The sequence below is a fragment of the Denticeps clupeoides genome, chromosome 6, assembly GCF_900700375.1.
Source record: "Denticeps clupeoides chromosome 6, fDenClu1.1, whole genome shotgun sequence".
NCBI lineage: Eukaryota > Metazoa > Chordata > Actinopteri > Clupeiformes > Denticipitidae > Denticeps > Denticeps clupeoides.
The window spans coordinates 5,780,421-5,797,817 of record NC_041712.1 but is presented as its reverse complement, the minus strand read 5'-3'; the positions used below and the strand labels follow the sequence as shown (position 1 = coordinate 5,797,817).

Genomic DNA, 17,397 nt, shown 5'->3' with positions numbered 1-17,397 from the left:
ACCTCACAGCTGACCACACATACACAGACAAACACACACACTTTGGCACATTCTGTTAAATTGTTAACTGTTTAAATTGTAAATTTGTACATATATACAGATACATATTTATGTTATTTTTTGTGATGCTATTACCTCTGTTTTTGCTACTATTACCTTCTGCTTCTGTCCACTTTCTGCTGTGACAAGTGCAATTTCCCACTTGTGGGACTAATAAAGGTTTGTCTTATCTTATCTTATGAACCAGAAGACCCGGGTTCAAACCCCACTTACTACCATTGTGTCCCTGAGCAAGACACTTAACCCTAAGTTGCTCCAGGGGGGGACTGTCCTTGTAACTACTGATTGTGAGTCGCTCTGGATAAGGGCGTCTGATAAATGCTGTAAATGTAAAATGTTGATATTCTGGTAACAGTTTACAACAGGGTTACAAACAATACGATTTAATGCATGAATGGATGCACAGGGTTACAGAATTAGACTAAATACACACGAATCACACACACACATCCGTATTCGTGCAGATCATTACTTAAAGTTCAAGTGGAGAATTATTCTCTGACCTTTAATGATGAATAATTATTGATGTTTACTCAATGCAGTCTGGATCATTGTATGGATCCCTGCTAGTTTAGTGGCACATCAGTTTATGTATTAATTAACTATGAATTAGAACTCTTTAATGGATGCTTTTGTAATTGTGAAGGAATCACATGAAGACACATGGTGAGCAAGATGAATTCATGATTCTTTCAGCCTTACTCAAGCATATTATTTGTACCTTAATTGCAAAGCTTTGCCGATTGGGTGGCTGTGGATTGATTGTTTAATAAAAACACAAGTTATATGTTTAACTAAGAATTATTACCTTAATGGATCATTATAAATCCTATTAAAATGAGAACCAACACAAAATGTAGAAAAAGTGCAAAGACTTTCCCAAACTGATGGCTTTATGCTCTGTGCCAAACACAAGAACAATTTAATTATTTTCATTTATTTATATTCTGGAGAGTTTTTGTGATGTCTTCACATAAACTGCAAATAAAAGAAAATGACAGAGTGAAGTGAACATATACAGCAAATCATTTGTAAAGAATTTCATATGCTGATGCTGAACCTGCACCTTTGGGATGAGCAGATCTCTGCTGAGCTCCTGATCTTCATTGTCCAGCAGTGTGCTGTGAACTGAAGACAGCTGAGGAGAATCTGTGTCTGCAGAGAAGAGACGTGCAGGAGCATCGGCTCTCAAATGGCTCCTGAAGCACACATGCTGATGCTGAACAAACAACCTTACCTGTGTTGGTGTTAATTGTCCTCATGGAGACCAGCGTGACGCTCTCTTTGTCTCCATTGGCTCTAATGTTGCTGAAGGCAGAGTAGAAGGAAGGAAGTTTTGCATGCCCCCCTACATGAACCCCTTACCACCATCAATACCAACCAGACATTCTATATTCCGCACTCTAATTTCTACTTTCACTACATGTGGGTACTGAACCTTTCAGAAGTCATTGGCTCGCCATTCTTCTGATCTGAAAAGCACAAAGTTCTTCAATTTACATGACGTATCTGCCAGGGGGGTCATCTCCAGCTGTCTGAAATAGCACACAAACACACAAACCTTTCTCTTTGGTGCTGTTGCACCGTCCCCTCATGTTGATGACTGTCACTAATATCACCATGACGATGATTAGGATGAGAATGAAGGTCATCACTCCTTCGGGAGGAGAATAAACACAGAAGACATGTGAGGCAGCAGGTTTAAATCCTGATACTGTACTCTCATATCAGTGTGTGTGTGTGTGAGTGTGAGTGTGTGTTTCTTTCTTTTCCCCAGTACCAAATGCAAGCATGGTCAGGCTGCTGGTCGTCGACTCTGTGGGTGGAGGCACTGACGCAGAGTGGGGGTCCCGTGTGGGGGTCTCTGTGGCTTTGAAGGCTGTTTAACCGTTATTATGTTACGAGAGGTCAAACCTGCTGTAACTACATGTTTGGCATAATTAATGATAATTAAACAGGAGTAGGATTAGGAGTAAGAGAGCATACAGTCATTAGGAGTGTGATGTTGCACTGAAGTTGGAGATGGGTCTTGGTGAACGGTTGTGTTGACAGATGACAATGGAGTGGCTGAAGATGATCTGACACTCATAGTCCCTGCAAAGAAAGTTTTTTTTTTGTTATTTTACATTTAATACCAATTTAAACAACCAAATCAGAGCTTTGTAGCAGATGCAGATATGTGCATACTGTTTATATTTTTCTACATGCGTCATTGCATAGGTTTAAGTCTTTGTTCCACAAAAAAATAGAAATTGTAAGACCTAAAACATTTGACAAAGGTAATTTTCAGTACTGGAGGAACTTTAATGTAATCATTCTTTCTGAATGCCGTACCTGCTAAGGTGGTGGGCCGATAAGCTGCCGATGCTGGAGGAGTCAGGTGTTTCATGTCGGTTGACTTTTCTGGAAAATATTCATCTCTCAAAACCGGATTCTTTTGTTAAGTAACATGTATTTTAAAATGTGTTTCGTAAAGTGGCCCTTTTGTGTATCAAGCCATGCTCACATTTCATGCCGTTGCCTTTTGCCTGGGAGTCAGTGTCAAGCCTAGACATTTCTGAATTACCTGGGAAGGAGGTAGAGGAGGTGGACGAGGAGGAGTCAGGAGGCGATGTAGCGGCTGTTGGGGCTGTATTGCTGTGACCTGATTGGCTGGTGAAAGTTGTAGTTTGTAGTGAAGTTGTTTCTGCTTGAATGGGAAAAAAGGAGTGTGAAGTGATATGTGGCGTTGATATTGGTCACCATGCTCTCTTAGTTAGTTATCATTACAAAATGTATGGTTGCTGAGAAATGAAAGCCCATTTGGCCATTGTTCCAGCTTCTAATGTTGAGGACATTCATATCTTTTTTGTCAGTTTACCTTGCTTGGTTTTAAATTAGGATCTCTTGGATCTCCTGAAGTTTTGATAAATGATAAACAGTATATTTATTATTTGGATGTTATCGATATGTTGAGCTGGTGCTGGTCTCCACTGCCTGAAATGCAATAACCCCACACTCACCTGTGTTAGCGGTTGTTGGCTCAACGGATGTTGAAGTTGAGTATGCGGATGTCCTGTTACCAAATTCTTCAGCTGAATCTGTCGCAGAATGCTTATTTTAATAAGCATTTTTTTCATTTTCTCCATTCCAGTGAAAAGCCACGAACACGAAAGCAAAGACACACGAACCTCACTCTGCTATTTCTGGTCTGAATTGAACATGGAGAGAACTACACTTCCATCTCCACTTACCTGCCAACATGCCGCGTACGGACACTGTGAGGACCATGAGCAGGATGTCCATGTCTGAATCACACCGCTTGCTTTTGTCTTGAAAAGTAAAGTGTAACCCTACCATGTGATATCTGCCGTAATGCCGTACGTGTGTAAGGCAGAGATGGCGGTGGCAGAAGGGAACAGGGAAAGCGGTGGTGCCCCACCAAGCTATGCCCACCCCTGGTTAAAATAAGGTGTGGGGGTGGCGGTTAGGGCCTGACGCTGTTCTGTCAGCTTCCTGTGGAAGAATGGCAGGAAGCAGATGGAGTTCACTCATGGAAAACACAGTGTCGGTGGAGGGATCCGATTGGCCAGACATTTGTCATATTGGCTGAGTGTGAGGGTGTGGTTCCTCTAAAACAATACTTGGAGTGCATGCTGCAGCTGTACCAGTCTCTCTCTCGCTCTCTCTCTCTCTCTCTCTGTCTCACACATACAGACACACACACACTTGCGCTATATGCATTCTGTAGAGACTGCCACGCCAGGAGTAACAACACGAATAGCTCTATTAATTCATGCATATTTTATTCAAGAGTAAAAAAGTGATTTGTCCCATAGGGCATGCTTACAATGTGTGTATCTTGAAGGAAGTCAAATGCAAAAACGTAGTTCCAGAGAAAATTACAAGAAAAAATAGCCGCAAGTTAAAATCCATGAAATTCCTTCTTCAAAATAAACCACATCTCGACCAAACAAGGATCAGAAAAACAGTGGAAAAAAACAACAAAAGAACTGTAAGCTTATTTGTAAGAATAAGAAGAATAAGAATATCATCAAGAATTATAATGGAATATATATTTTTCCTTTTTAAAAGTGAGACACAAGATTTTTCATTGTGTCAAATCTTTGTTTACGTTTGAAGAAACCATGCGAACATGCTTTGGCAGCCTGAATGTTGCGTTTCACTGAGTAATATGTTCATTCACACTATTGAACAACTTCTGTACACCAACTGAACGGAGAAAACAAGGCTTCACACCTCAAAACGAGCTTCGGTGCCTGTACAGCAGAAACAATACAAAAAAAAAATATTAAATCAACGATAACAAAATAAACACGTGAAAAATCGTGGATGACATTAAATAAAAGTAAGAAAACGTTAAAAAAGAACATATAAAAACAAATTTGAACTTTACAAATATAATTTGAAGAGGGAAATAATTCAAGTCTACCATATTGAAACACATCACAATTATCATTTCACATATCAATAAGGAACTTAATTGCATGCACTGATGCGTTCCATACCGTAGATGCTATTAAAAATTCATTGTTTCCATTATTGTCCATTATTTATATTAAGTTTTGTATATATATATATGTATATATGTATATATATATTTCTCTTGAATTACAGGCATGTGAAAAACAATCAGGTAGGTGGAGCCAAAGGTCACAGGTCAGAACCAGAGGTCCTCTTGCAGCACCTACATCTTCTGTGCTTCTGTGATGGTGCCTGCAGTGATAAGTCCACAGCCAAGCATACACAAGCACCACCATACCCACCCCACTGTAGGTTCACGTCGTCTTACCAAAAAAGAAATCAATAAATAAAAATTTTCAGGTAAGAGTGCATTGAGAGTAGTAAAATGTATATATTTTCCTTAAATGTCCTTTCTTAGAAACATGTTTTTTTTTGTTGTTTTTGTGTCTTCATTTGTTTTTTTTCAACAATTTCTTTTTGATTAATACTAGTAGCAAAACATGTTAAACAGTGAGATTTTCTGTATGACATGGGCTTGTGAACAAAAATTTGGAATCAAAACTGTAAAATGTATGCATGGCATTGCCATTGGCTGGCCACCCCCTCCCAATGGGAGGAGCTCTAATCCCCAGCCCCACCCACTTGCCCTGTGGATGGAGTCATCATGGAAGTGACAGATACAAACCCCCCACCCCCACCCAGGGACTGCCTGCTTTTCACAAAAAGGACGGCTCTGGCATTCCGCTGGCCTCAAATCCCACCCCTTCCCTGCCCGCCCCCCCGTAGCCCAGTCAACAGACCCCCAACACGGAGCGAGAACCCCTCTCTACTTCGCAAAGTGCACCTCATACAGACACCCAGACAGCTTATAAAAACACACACACCGCGTCGTTTCGTTTCGAGTAGGTTTAGCTAATCAAAAATTGGCGCAGAGGCTGATAAGAGGTGTAGCGTTTTGTTGTTGCTGTGGCTATTTTTCGTTTGTGTTTTCGACGTTGGGAGGCCTTAAATTATGGTTTTGGCGAAGTTCTGCAGCGTGGTGTTGCAGCGATGTTGGCTTTAGGTGGGAGGGCGGCGGCGGCGGCGACGCCCTCACTGGATGTTGCTGTTGTCGTCGGTGCCGTTGGCCTCCGACATGTTCATCTTGCCCATGGAGTGGCCCACGTGGTTCACCCCGTCTTTACGAGGTGGCATGCGCTCGTTGATGCGGTCCAGGCCCTTGGCCTCCTCGAAGCTGCTGATCTTGTGCTGCGGGGAGAAGCCGCGGATAGCTGCGGGGGAGAGGGGAGAATTAGAGGTGCACACTTTGCTTTTTGATAATCAGATCGAGCCTCGGAGAGCTGTGAAGTTCCCTTCCACGTTTTAATAAGAAAAAATTCTAAAATGAAATTAAATAACCACATGGTTTACTTTTGTGTGTAAGTGTGAAAGAGAGAGAGGAGAAAGTAGGAAGAATGGTTTTGATGCCCTCCGCTGCGGTCCTCGGTTGATCATCACATGCACAAGCCAACAAACCCGGTCCGAGTGCATGCCTGGGCATGGAGGGTGACCTCACACCATCATGCATCTTCAGAAGCACAGTGCCCGCTGCACTGCTGAGAAACCACCGCAAGGTAAATATCTGGTACACTGGGAATCAAGGTGAAATCTCTGGACTCCTCAGCTGACGAGAAGAATCCAGAGAACTGAAGTGGAGTTAAATAGGGATACAGACTTTTAATTTGCAAGAGCAAGTTTCTGTTGTGAAATTAAGGGTTGCCAGATATCTCCAATGCTTTCACTTTGTAGCCTGTACACTTCGGAGGTTGGTAGCATGTGAGTCCTTGGCTTGGTGGACTTTCTGAACTGTGTTAGTTGATATGGAGGCTAAAATATGGCTGTTAAACGCCCCTTTCTTATCCCACAGGCGTCCATGACCTGAGGGGTGGCTGGGAGTGGGAGGGGGGGGGCCGGAATTACCTTCGCCGTCCTCAGTTTCCGTCTCGATGGCTTCGATGGCCTCGATGGTGGCTGGGGGGAGAGGAGGGGAGTGGGTTACTCCTGAGCGAGCCATGCAGCAGCGCTACGGAAGAGGCAGCGACATGCAGTACCCACACACACACACCAACCAACCCAGCGCTGCAGACGGCCACGGACCACAAACCCACCCTGCATTCACACAGCCGGGACTGAGCGCCTGCTCTCCGACGACACAGATAGGGATGGACAGACAGAGAGAAACGGAGAAGCAGAAAGACAGACTGACGGACAGAACGAAACGGCCAGAGGGATCCAGCCCGGTCAGGGGGGCTCCTGTGCTCACCGCTCTGCAGGGTCTGCTTGCCGCCAGATAGAACCCCACTGGGCAGCATACCGGTTGGGGTGAGACCCTTCAGCGTCAGGACATTCTCACTCTCCTCCCTAGACACACACAAGAATCATGATTTGCTCGTTTGTATGTAAAAATGCCATTACTATCAAGCTCCCCCCCCCATTCACGCAGGAAACCATCAGGCAGAACATAATTTAGCGGGACTTGTTGTGAAGGGTTGTGAGGGCCCCTTAAGCAAGACACCGACCCCACACACTGCTCCCCGTGCGCCTGTCATGGCTGCCCACAGCTCACTAAGGGTGATGGTTAAATGCAGAGGACATATTTCACAGTGTCACCGTGTGCTGAGCTGCAGTGTCTCACAATGACAAAAAAAAAATCACTTTCTTGTCACTTTTTTGTGCCTTCAATTTTGACTGCAGTCCTGCCTTGCACTGTTGTAATTGTTCACACTTTTAGTCCTGCCTTTTACACTGTGTAGTCCTGTAGTCTTGCAGTCCAGCCAGTTGGGATGTAGGTGACAGCGTATTTCTTGGTAGATCGCCCAGGTAGATCGGAAGGGTTGTGTCGACATGAAAACCTTACGTTTTGTGAAAGTGTCCCCCTTGTGATATACATTCTCAGTCTGGAAGAAAGGGGGAACATGGTCTCACCTCAGCACCGAGAACATCTTGGCCATCTTCCCTATGGCTCGGATCTTGTTCCTGATCACCTCTTTCCGGGCGGCTGCTGCATTGGCTGGGGACAGACAACAGGAGACGTTTCTTCAGTCACTTTATACACCTGATTATTAAGAAGTTTTTCAGTTGAAGAAGATTATGTCACCAGGCTATGTAAAGAGCTAAAACACCAGAAAAATTCTCACCATCAAAGATCTCATCACCATCATTCATCAGCTCGTCATCGGAACAGATGCTCAGCACATTCACCAGCATCTCTGTGACTGTGTAGAGGTCAAAGGGCATGAGCATAATTGTGTAACAACACAACTTACTAATTGTTAATAGCTAATAGTCATTGTTAATTATTATCACTTGTGAGAATTTTATTTTAAGGTCCCCCAACATGAAAATGAGATTATTGTGAGATTATTTAACATTAATACAAGTTCCCCCAGCCTGTCTATGGTCCTGCAGTGGCTAGAAATGGCAATAGGTGTAAAGAGTGCTTTGGCCATTCTGCTTCATCGTTCAGAGCGCGGCAGCTCAGACGGTTGGATCTGGAATTTGTCCCCTTATGTCATCATTAGGGGAAAGGTTACTTCCCCTTTCTCATGGTTTGTCCACCCAGTGAATTTCCCATAAACGTTATCTCTACTGACCATCATGGTTTCCAAATATGCGGAGCATTGCAGTTGCTCAGTGACTGGATGTAAAAATGAGCACAAATGTATTGTTTTAGTTCTGCAGAACCAGTGGGAAGAATGGTGTTAATGGCGACATTTCTGAATGCCCGCTCAACTTCTATAGGCCGCTCTACCCCTCATCCCGCCTCTCTTCTCCTCATTAGCATTTAAAGCTACACACACAGAAACAGTGCATCCTGGGAAATCTCATTGGGGGACTGGATCAAAGTGGCTGTAATTCTGCACTGCAGCGGAATTTTGGAAAGAGACTTCACATACAGTATTATTGGACAACTAAGACCAATATAAAAGCAAAAAAATCATGTCAGGGGACCTTTAAAATAATTAAACAAATGACAAAAAAGCATATCAGTAAAATTCTGCAAATATGAACATTATGCTATGATTATGGCATGTCTGATAAATGCCATAAATGTAAATGTTAGAATAATATAAGTTACCCTTCTCTCCCACAAAGGGCAGGGACCAGGTGAACACGTCCATGAAGTTGGGCAGCCAATAGGGGTGAGGGGAACAGTTGAACTGCCGGATGTTCATGACATTATTCTCATACTTCAGCACCGCCGCTGTGGATGAGAGAGGCAGAACTGGGTCACATGAGCTGACATGCACACACACTCTCTCACACAATCATGCACGCATACTGTATGCACACATATAGAAACAGAGAGAGCTGCCACACATATAAAATGGAAGGTTATTACAGATGCATTACTCATCCAAGTCAGGGCTGTTACAATTATTGGTGATAATAGATTATAATAATTAAGCATTTGTGTGATAATGTATAGTTGGAGAATGACAAATGTAAATTTGCCAACACATTGTGATACTTTCTTGAGTGATACATAATTGATACACTGGCATCCAGTCTCAATGTACTGAAGTTTAAGTTGAAGATGCAAACCTGTGTACAAGAAACTTTTTTTATATGTGGTTTTCAAATATCCTGATCATATCATAACCAACAGTCCTGTAATATATTGATAGTAAGCAAGACAACAATTTCATTTTTATCACAGGCAATGCATTAATATAATATATTAATATATATTGTCTTCCTGTCTGTCTGTCTATGTATCTATCGAATCAAGTATTCTTATCATCTTATCTTATCTTTTTCTGTATTTGTGGCCAATAATTTGTTTTACACAACAATAAAACAATAATCATGGGGCAGTGGTGGCCTAGCGGTTAAGGAAGCGGCCCCGTAATCAGAAGGTTGCCGGTTCGAATCCCGATCCGCCAAGGTACCACTGAGGTGCCACTGAGCAAAGCACCGTCCCCACACACTGCTCCCCGGGCGCCGGTCATGGCTGCCCACTGCTCACTCAGGGTGATGGGTTAAATGCAGAGGACAAATTTCACTGTGTGCACCGTGTGCTGTGCTGCTGTGTATCACATGTGACAATCACTTCACTTAATTTCACTTAATAAAACTTAAATTATTTATATGGATAAATGTCTTTATATGGATAATATATAAAATTATATAATATTTAATGATTATAATAATCATTTATTATATTTATTATAATGTACATGGCTCATTTGAATGTTTTATATAATATATAATGATATTGTGATGCCATGATATGACTATATTGTAATATTATCTCTGTATTGTCATATATACGGTGTTGTAATTCAGGAAAACCCTGCAATAAACAGTGTCCAGTTTCCTGACTTCATCGTGTAGAGAGATAAGTGATGGGTTACACCCACCCTAACCTCCCCCCACAATGTCACAGCAATTCCTTTAGTTTGATGTGCTCAGTACAGCCAGTGTCCTGTAGGTGGCACTGTTGCCTCCAGAGCGGCTGACCCTGATCCATCAACCAAGATAAAGGCACACAGAGGCAGTCACTCAGCCTGACAGTCCCTCCCACGCCTGCGCCACACACAAACACAGAGCACTGCAAGCAACGCAGCGCCGCACATCCACGCGTTATATACGCCACTTACCCAACACGGTGGGACCACATTATTATTATTATTTTTTTAGCGCTCAGAAAAAGAAACTGACCTTTATTATTGTAAACATCAAGGTAGTTTGGTGCTGAAAAAATGGTGATAAGGGAGGGGAAGCCTGTGGTTTGACTCTTCCTGTACATCCGGTATCTACAGCATTCAGATGAAAGGCAGAGGGGAGGTCTTTAGTTTTAAATGCTGATGACGTTTTCAGACGGACAGCGGTAGAAATTAAAGTGTGTGAGAGAAACAGCAAGAGGGGGGTGGCGAAGGTGTTGGACTTACCCTGCGTCTTGCGCTTCGTGTGCTCTGATGACTGATAATAAGTTGTTGTTCTGCAGGAAATCACACACTGCTGGATAACTACAGAGACATCGGAGAGAACACACAGTCAGGCAGTGCGGTGTAGGACATAAAACACATTAAAAATGCCTCTGGAATTGTTATATATAGACTTTTCAGTCTAACACTGGAAGATGAAAATGACATTTTGTGGTGTTGCATCTCAAATTGAATGATATATTAGCCTGCTAATGGCATCTTTGGAAGTAACTTAACATACATTTACAATTACAGCATTTATCAGACGCCCTTATCCAGAGCGACTTACAATCAGTAGTTACAGGGACAGTCCCCCCCTGGTGCAACTGAAGGTTAAGTGTCTTGCTCAGGGACACAATGGTAGCAAGTGGGATTTCAACCTGGGTCTTCTGGTTCATAGGCGAGTGTGTTAGCCACTAGGCTACTACCACCCGAACAATGTATCAAGAGATCAATGAACACGTGCTAAAACTACTGTTTCATCTTGTGTACTGCAAAAGACAGTAAACCCAATGGAATACACAATGAACACACAAAATGTATCACGAATCCCCATTACATCATATTAAGAAATTAAATATGCATTTTAGTGCAGTTTCCCAAACAACCAGCACGACCAGCAGGCAGCAGTGTGTAACTGCTTAATATAACACACATTAGTGCATCGCTTATGTTAGCTGTGTTACACACGTGCTCACACTCAAATCAGTAGTGTTTTGCTTTACAGTGAAGAGTACGCATGTCCTGTCTTCTTCACACAAAACACACCCAGATAAAGGTTCCATATTGTTATAAAAGACAATACTGTCACACCATGAGCTACCTGAGGTCATTTCCTGAGGAAGACCACGGTCCAGCACGCTGGTCCTCATCAAGCTGGCTGGATGTGTGTGAAAAGCTGTGATACGCCAGCAGCTAAGAGCTAACGACAGAGCTGGCTTCCCAGCACGGGCCTTCTCTCACTCTCTCTTCCCACCCTCCCAACCGAGCCCTCCCTGCTCACTCTCTCTGTCCCTCTCGCTATCTCTCGCTCCAGTTTAGGCAGGAGGAGCAGGTCGTCATAGCAACAGCACATTGCGGTGCCCTTGGGGATTGTGGGATGGATGGCAGTGCTGAGCTGAAACTGGCTGGCTGCAGTGTGGGCCTGTGGCTTCCTTCATGCTGACTAAAGTCTGATTGAGGGCATCCCCACATCTTTTTTTTTACTTCATCTGCTGCTTTAACCTTCATTCCTACTCTGGAGTCATCCTCGAAAAAAAAAATCCTCCGTCTCATGAACACCAGCCTGCCCACAGCCCCTAAATATACGCCACGTTTTAAGTGATCATGCAAATGATATGTCCCGCATGTCCTGTCTTCTTCACATAACGGCATTCTTCAGTCAGACAGTCTGGGCCCACTGCAGGCGTTTCTGCTTGTGAGCATTGGTTAGGGGTGCCCCAACAGAAGGTTCAGAAAAGACATTTTTGCACAGAACACACAACAAGGTGACATGAAAAAGAGGAAACGTGTGACAGTTTTAGTGCGCTGTGTTTGGTTCTAGAAATGCCACCATGTGGAATAGAGGGAATGGCACCATCCCACTTCAGGGCACACACACATACCATTCACTCACACCTATGGACAATTCAGTCACCTAGTGTACATGCCATTGGAAACCGGAGAACCCAGAGGAAACAACTCCGAACACAGAGGGTTCAAGTTGGGATTGGGACTATCAAACCTTTAGGTGTGAGGCCATGTTGCTAACAGATGTGGCACCTACTTTTTTATTTTCCAAGAGTGTTCATTTTAATGTGACACCAGAGTCTGCATAGTATCTGCACTTCTACTGGAGTGAACAATGTGTTTCCTTCTTCCACCCCTGAAGAGGAGAGTTGAAGGGACAGCACCTTGGTATGCACCTGATGATCCACCAATACTGCTGCAATTTTGTAAAGAAATACACAGGTCATGGATCTAACACTCAAGAGATTCTGAGGATGTGCTCATTTGTTTATGTGGACCAAAAACACAAATATATGCCCACACTCACTTACACTGACACACATAAGCACATGCCCACATTTTTTTATTCATTATGGCCTGGAGGGCAGATATACTTCATTTGTAATGCAATAACAAAATCGAGTGCACCCACACACACATGAACACACACACGCCCACACATGCAGTGTCTGATGTGGCACATACAGGAGGTAATGTAGCGCGTGATGTGATCTCAAAAGTGCCTTGAGTCACATATAACACTTCCCTCTGGATAGGAAGAGAAATGTGTTCAGTCCAACAAAGCTGACCTCCTCCCTCTCTTTCATTCTCACTACTGAACACACACAGGATTGAATGTAGTACACAATTGGATGTACCTGTAGGGGAACCCCCCCCATCCTTCCTATCTGCTCATATTCCCTTGACATGGTGAATGTGGGTCGCAGTTGCTAGTAAACCACACACACACACACACACACACACACACACACACACACACACACACAAAACCTGATCACAGGACAGCACTTGTTTAAGCTGACAGGACAGCAGGAGACACGGGAAGTGTTTACAGGAAGACATACCTTCAGTTTAGGGCTATATGTAGTACTGATGTTTGCATTAAATGTGTAATTTGCATTTTTTTCCCCCGAATACTGAACTAATGCCCCATTTCTGTAATGATATATGCAGCAGCCAGGCAGCTCCAGGAGGACGGTTGATTTTTTTCCTTCAGTTATACTCGATTCAGATGTATGAATGGGGGTGAGTTACACCTATATAATGATTGTATATAATGACTGTCCTCAAGTATCACAATATCATGAAATCATTTTTATCATGTGAATGCATCACGTTGCAGGCTGCAACCACTCCCACCCCTACTTCAGTTACACTTCAGCTTGACCTTAGAACACATATTTATTTGAAATTCACCACATGAACGATAATGTCTACATCCAGCTTTTCCTGTCTGGATAATGGACTTTAAGTATCAGATGAGACTAGATAATCCAGTACCAACAGTTGATTAACAAGCATCATCAACAGATTAGAAAAATGCTAAAAATTTGGCAAGGGGCTCAGAGGGGGGTGTGTCAGACATGCACAGAGATAAGTTTTAAGAGATTTGTCAAATGGTGGGCTCTTGGATGACAATGGCACCAGCACTTCACATACTTCATTAGTCACAAATTTGGCTAAAGTCCACACTTTAATAAATTTAAAAAAACTTAGTTACACTAATGAGGTAAGAACAAGTGTTAATAGATACGTAAACATACAATAACATAGAATCCAGCTACTGGAGATAAGTATCAGACTAGTGCATTCTTAGTAATTTCAGAAAACACACAATATAACACACAACAAAGGCTGCAACACAAAGGACGTTTTTCTGCATATATGCTCTGTACTATATTTTACATTGCATGTTGTTGTTGTTCTTTATACTGTTGTGTGTGAGCGACACCATTAACCAGAATCAATTCTGATCAGTTCTGATTCTGACTACCTTAAAAGGCTCAGGTGTAAAGAGTTACCTTTTCACAGACACAACCAATGGCAGAAGTTCCACCAGGCGGTCTGAACAATCTCATCTGTACCTCAGAGGAAAGGGCCAGAAGCAGCTTTGGAAGAGCTGTTGTTTTTTTCCAGGCTATAATCTAATATGCAACCTATTGTTTTTCTTTTTCTTCTTCCTTTTCTTGCTCTTTCTTAAATTTTTTCATATTGAAGCACTCTGAGCTGAATTTCATATATTAGACATGCTTTAGAAATAAAGCTTATTTTTTCAACATTTGTCATGCCATATTTGTCATTGAAGCTTTCTTTAGCATCCATGCAAACTGAGTTTTCCATAATCTGAAACACACAGATTTAGCATATTAAGGGATTATAGATGAGGTACAACAAGCTGACCAATAGGATCTAGGAAAATGGGCGGGTCCTAACACTACATTTTGTTCTTCCTGAAACAAAAGAGATGAAATTCCAATGTCAGTCTGCTGTACTAAACAGATTTGTAACAGTAGACTGTACTCAGAGAAACTGTGATAAAAGCGCATGCTGTATGTGTTGATAACACACGGGCACAGGAAAACGAGGAGCGGGTTGTGTGTGAGCACGTCTCTGTGACTGAACATGCGCCCAGCAGCGATGTGTCTCAGAACATGGGAACATCAGAGAAATCCTGCACACCCACTGGAGCTGGCGCTTTAGGATCACACACTCTTTCATTTCCTGCACCATTGGTAAGAGTAAAAAATATATCTTCCTTCCATTTCATGTCCTGTCGGCAACTAATAAAACTAAATAATAATGTGGAATTACAAAAATCGAATAAAGCATTGACAGTAAAACTATTTTCTAACATGTTATTATTTCCAATAACCTCTTGAATGCCCAGATTTAGTGCTATTCAGACAATATTTATTTCTATGTAAATGATTGTGCATGTTGCGGTACATCTAATATAACATCAGACAGGGTTAGTTCCACAAAAAAAAAAGCAAGGCAGGGATTTCAGAGAACACAAAGGAGCTCACCTGTAAAAGTATGAACATCCGCGTACTGTGTTGTGGCTAAAGTATTCCTGGGTCTTCTCATTCCCAAAGTCCTCCAGGGGGTCGGACCACAGCAGGTCGCACATGGGCCCGAAGGCCGGAGGCTCCTTAAACCGGTCCAACTAGGGCAGAAAATGACATGCTGCATCATAACACTCTGTGCAACCTATTCACTAATACACACACACACACACACACACACACATATGGACACACACAATACCTTCTTTATATCATCTAAGGTGTGTATTTCAGGTGAGAGACCTCCATGCACACACAGGAACTGCTGGTTCATCAGGGCAGCCAGAGGAAGGCAGTCAAACGCATCCATACACGAGTCATATACCTGCTCCGAATACTTGATTTTACCTGGATATAGATATTGTGTCTATTAATATCATGTTTTATATGCATGTATTTTTTTATACATGTTTTATATGCATGTATAACGCTCATTTTTAATCCATTTAGACTTTAGATCCATTTTAGCTTTCCTTTGTGGATTGTCATGGTTTAAAATGCCTGATTGCGCAAATATTCCAGTGAAAATAACAGCCCTGCATCACACACATATGACTGTGGTCAGTTTATGGCTGTGCATATCAATGTAAACATTACATTTTTAATACATTATAAGAAATGTATACACAACCATTTAACTGAATATCCATTTTTTACAGTGGCTGACAAGTGCAAAACAAATTAACTTGAAAATGACACAAACAAACATTTCATAAAACTAATTTACAACATGCAAAACACTTTTACCAATCATGAACAAATTTACAGGAAGGAATCTATGGAAAAGGAAGGAACGTCAAACTGGAAGTGCATGTTGTGTCAACTGAACGTGAAGTAAAGAAAAAGCACTGGGAGATGCAAATTCTTTTTCATGTAAAATTAAGTCAACACAACATATATTATTTTTACTAGCACAAATATGCATGTTGAAGCCGATGACATGACAAATTTTTAATCGTATGATGCTTATTTTTATAGACCAAAAAATGCACATTGCATTTTAATGTTACAAGATCACAATAATCTTCAAATTTTTAACTATATATAAAAAATACAAATAAAAAGTATAATACACTTAAATTATTATTTATTTTCCAGACCCACAGGCTTAGGGTGACCAGAAGTCCTCTTTTTCCCCAGATATGTCCTCTTTATGAGACCTGAAACCCTAGAACCCACAGTGTTTGACTCACTTTGAGTGTATAGTAACCACCCTCTCTGCTTTGAGTCACTTAAAAATAGTTTTTAGTGATTGATAAAAGTGTTTTGTGTGTTTGTAATTTTTGTAAATTTGTTTTCGATAATTAGTAAAACGGTTTTAAATTTGTTTTATTAAATGCTAGTTTAATTTGCACTGGTTGGCTACCATAGTTTTTGCTACTGAGACAAATGAACTACAATTCTGTGTGCATACATACAGACAGATATGGATGGATGGATGAAAGAATGAATAGACAGAAAGACAGACATACATACAGACAGACAGATAGATATATAGATAGCTTGTTGGTGAGCCAGAGCTCTTTCTCATTATGTTTTATCTCTGTATGCACATAGTATATGATTTAGTGATTTTGCATCATTATTATTTATTAAACATCAATCCACTACCTTTCAGGAGTATCCGTATCCATGGAGACAGGTCACCAGTACACATACAGAAATAGCTCCTCATCAAAAACGAGCAACTTCTGCCTTCTGCAAAGCCTCATGGGATACAGGCTCACACCCTCTGTCTCCCTGCAGAACCCATTCTCTTTTTCTTTCTTTTCTTTTTTACCCAGAACATTTCTTTATGTCCCTGGGATAGACGGCATCCTCTCACCACTGACTCACAGCCCACCGGAGTGAGACGAGCCATACAGCGCCTCTGAAAGGCTTGTGACATTACATGAATAAAGACAGCAGTCTGTGGATAGAGTTTCTGGGGCCAAATCTGAAGCAAAAAGACAAAAAAAAAAAAAAAAAAACGCAGGTGGGGTGGTGGGGGGGTGGGGTGGAGAAAGCAGCAATCACAGCGCGAGCACGGAGGTGGAGAGAACATGACACAGGAGGATATACTTACATTCTTGTTTGAAGGTGAAATATTCTGTCAAATGTCTACATTCGTGGTTTCCTCGCAGTAAAAATAGCGTTTTTGGGTAGAGGATTTTCAGTGACCACAGGTACAAAACACACTGCGGAGGAAAAGAAAAGCGAGGTGATTACATGTCACAGACACATGGACAGTTAACGCACGCTTGACCGAGAATGCAGGATGGAAGGCAGAATCCGACAATGTGTTAACCATTTCACGGGTTATGTAACATATGTTATTTCATCCACTGTCA

At 41.9% G+C, this 17,397-nt stretch overlaps 2 protein-coding genes across 5 annotated transcripts in view; both read right to left on the bottom strand.

Annotated features, from left to right (window-relative positions):
* Positions 1–427: 427 nt before the first annotated feature.
* On the bottom strand, positions 428–3,520 carry ecscr (endothelial cell surface expressed chemotaxis and apoptosis regulator). 2 transcript variants are annotated; one of them, XM_028984285.1, is made up of 11 exons: positions 3,294–3,520; positions 3,063–3,140; positions 2,627–2,749; positions 2,395–2,463; positions 2,047–2,154; positions 1,841–1,939; positions 1,622–1,717; positions 1,499–1,532; positions 1,298–1,368; positions 1,127–1,215; positions 428–1,038 (listed from the first exon to the last, which is right to left on the bottom strand). In XM_028984285.1, exons 1-11 carry the CDS (start codon positions 3,397–3,399, stop codon positions 1,030–1,032), a joined length of 882 nt encoding a protein of 293 aa, XP_028840118.1. In that variant the 5' UTR covers positions 3,400–3,520; the 3' UTR covers positions 428–1,029. The 2 variants fall into 2 exon arrangements, with proteins under 2 accessions (XP_028840118.1, XP_028840119.1); XM_028984286.1 differs by having other exon boundaries at positions 2,627–2,746.
* A 308-nt stretch (positions 3,521–3,828) lies between these two features.
* Positions 3,829–17,397, bottom strand: part of ppp3ca (protein phosphatase 3, catalytic subunit, alpha isozyme) — a 32,126-nt gene continuing 18,557 nt past the window's right edge. Inside the window, exons 4-14 of one of the 3 annotated variants that reach the window (XM_028983807.1) lie at positions 17,133–17,244; positions 15,270–15,415; positions 15,029–15,168; positions 10,458–10,535; positions 10,228–10,322; positions 8,642–8,767; positions 7,701–7,778; positions 7,489–7,573; positions 6,827–6,924; positions 6,484–6,534; positions 3,829–5,795 (exon numbers count right to left, since the gene is read on the bottom strand). In XM_028983807.1, the coding sequence (XP_028839640.1) occupies positions 5,617–5,795; positions 6,484–6,534; positions 6,827–6,924; positions 7,489–7,573; positions 7,701–7,778; positions 8,642–8,767; positions 10,228–10,322; positions 10,458–10,535; positions 15,029–15,168; positions 15,270–15,415; positions 17,133–17,244 (1,188 nt within the window). In that variant the 3' untranslated portion in view covers positions 3,829–5,616. Of the gene's footprint in view, positions 6,535–6,826; positions 6,925–7,488; positions 7,574–7,700; positions 7,779–8,641; positions 8,768–10,227; positions 10,323–10,457; positions 10,536–15,028; positions 15,169–15,269; positions 15,416–17,132; positions 17,245–17,397 lie in introns of all 3 variants that reach the window. The other 2 variants (XM_028983808.1, XM_028983806.1) reach the window with 2 other exon arrangements.

What these genes read in the sequence shown, in the direction of transcription:
- ecscr (XM_028984285.1), bottom strand. Translation starts at nt 3,399, where the DNA reads ATGGTAGGGTTACACTTTACTTTTCAAGACAAAAGCAAGCGGTGTGAT. An exon ending in CTCCTCTACCTCCTTCCCAG is followed by an intron (nt 2,464 to 2,626) that starts GTAATTCAGAAA and finishes AATATTTTCCAG; the next exon opens with AAAAGTCAACCGACATGAAA. An exon ending in CCTGACCATGCTTGCATTTG is followed by an intron (nt 1,718 to 1,840) that starts GTACTGGGGAAA and finishes CTCCTCCCGAAG; the next exon opens with GAGTGATGACCTTCATTCTC.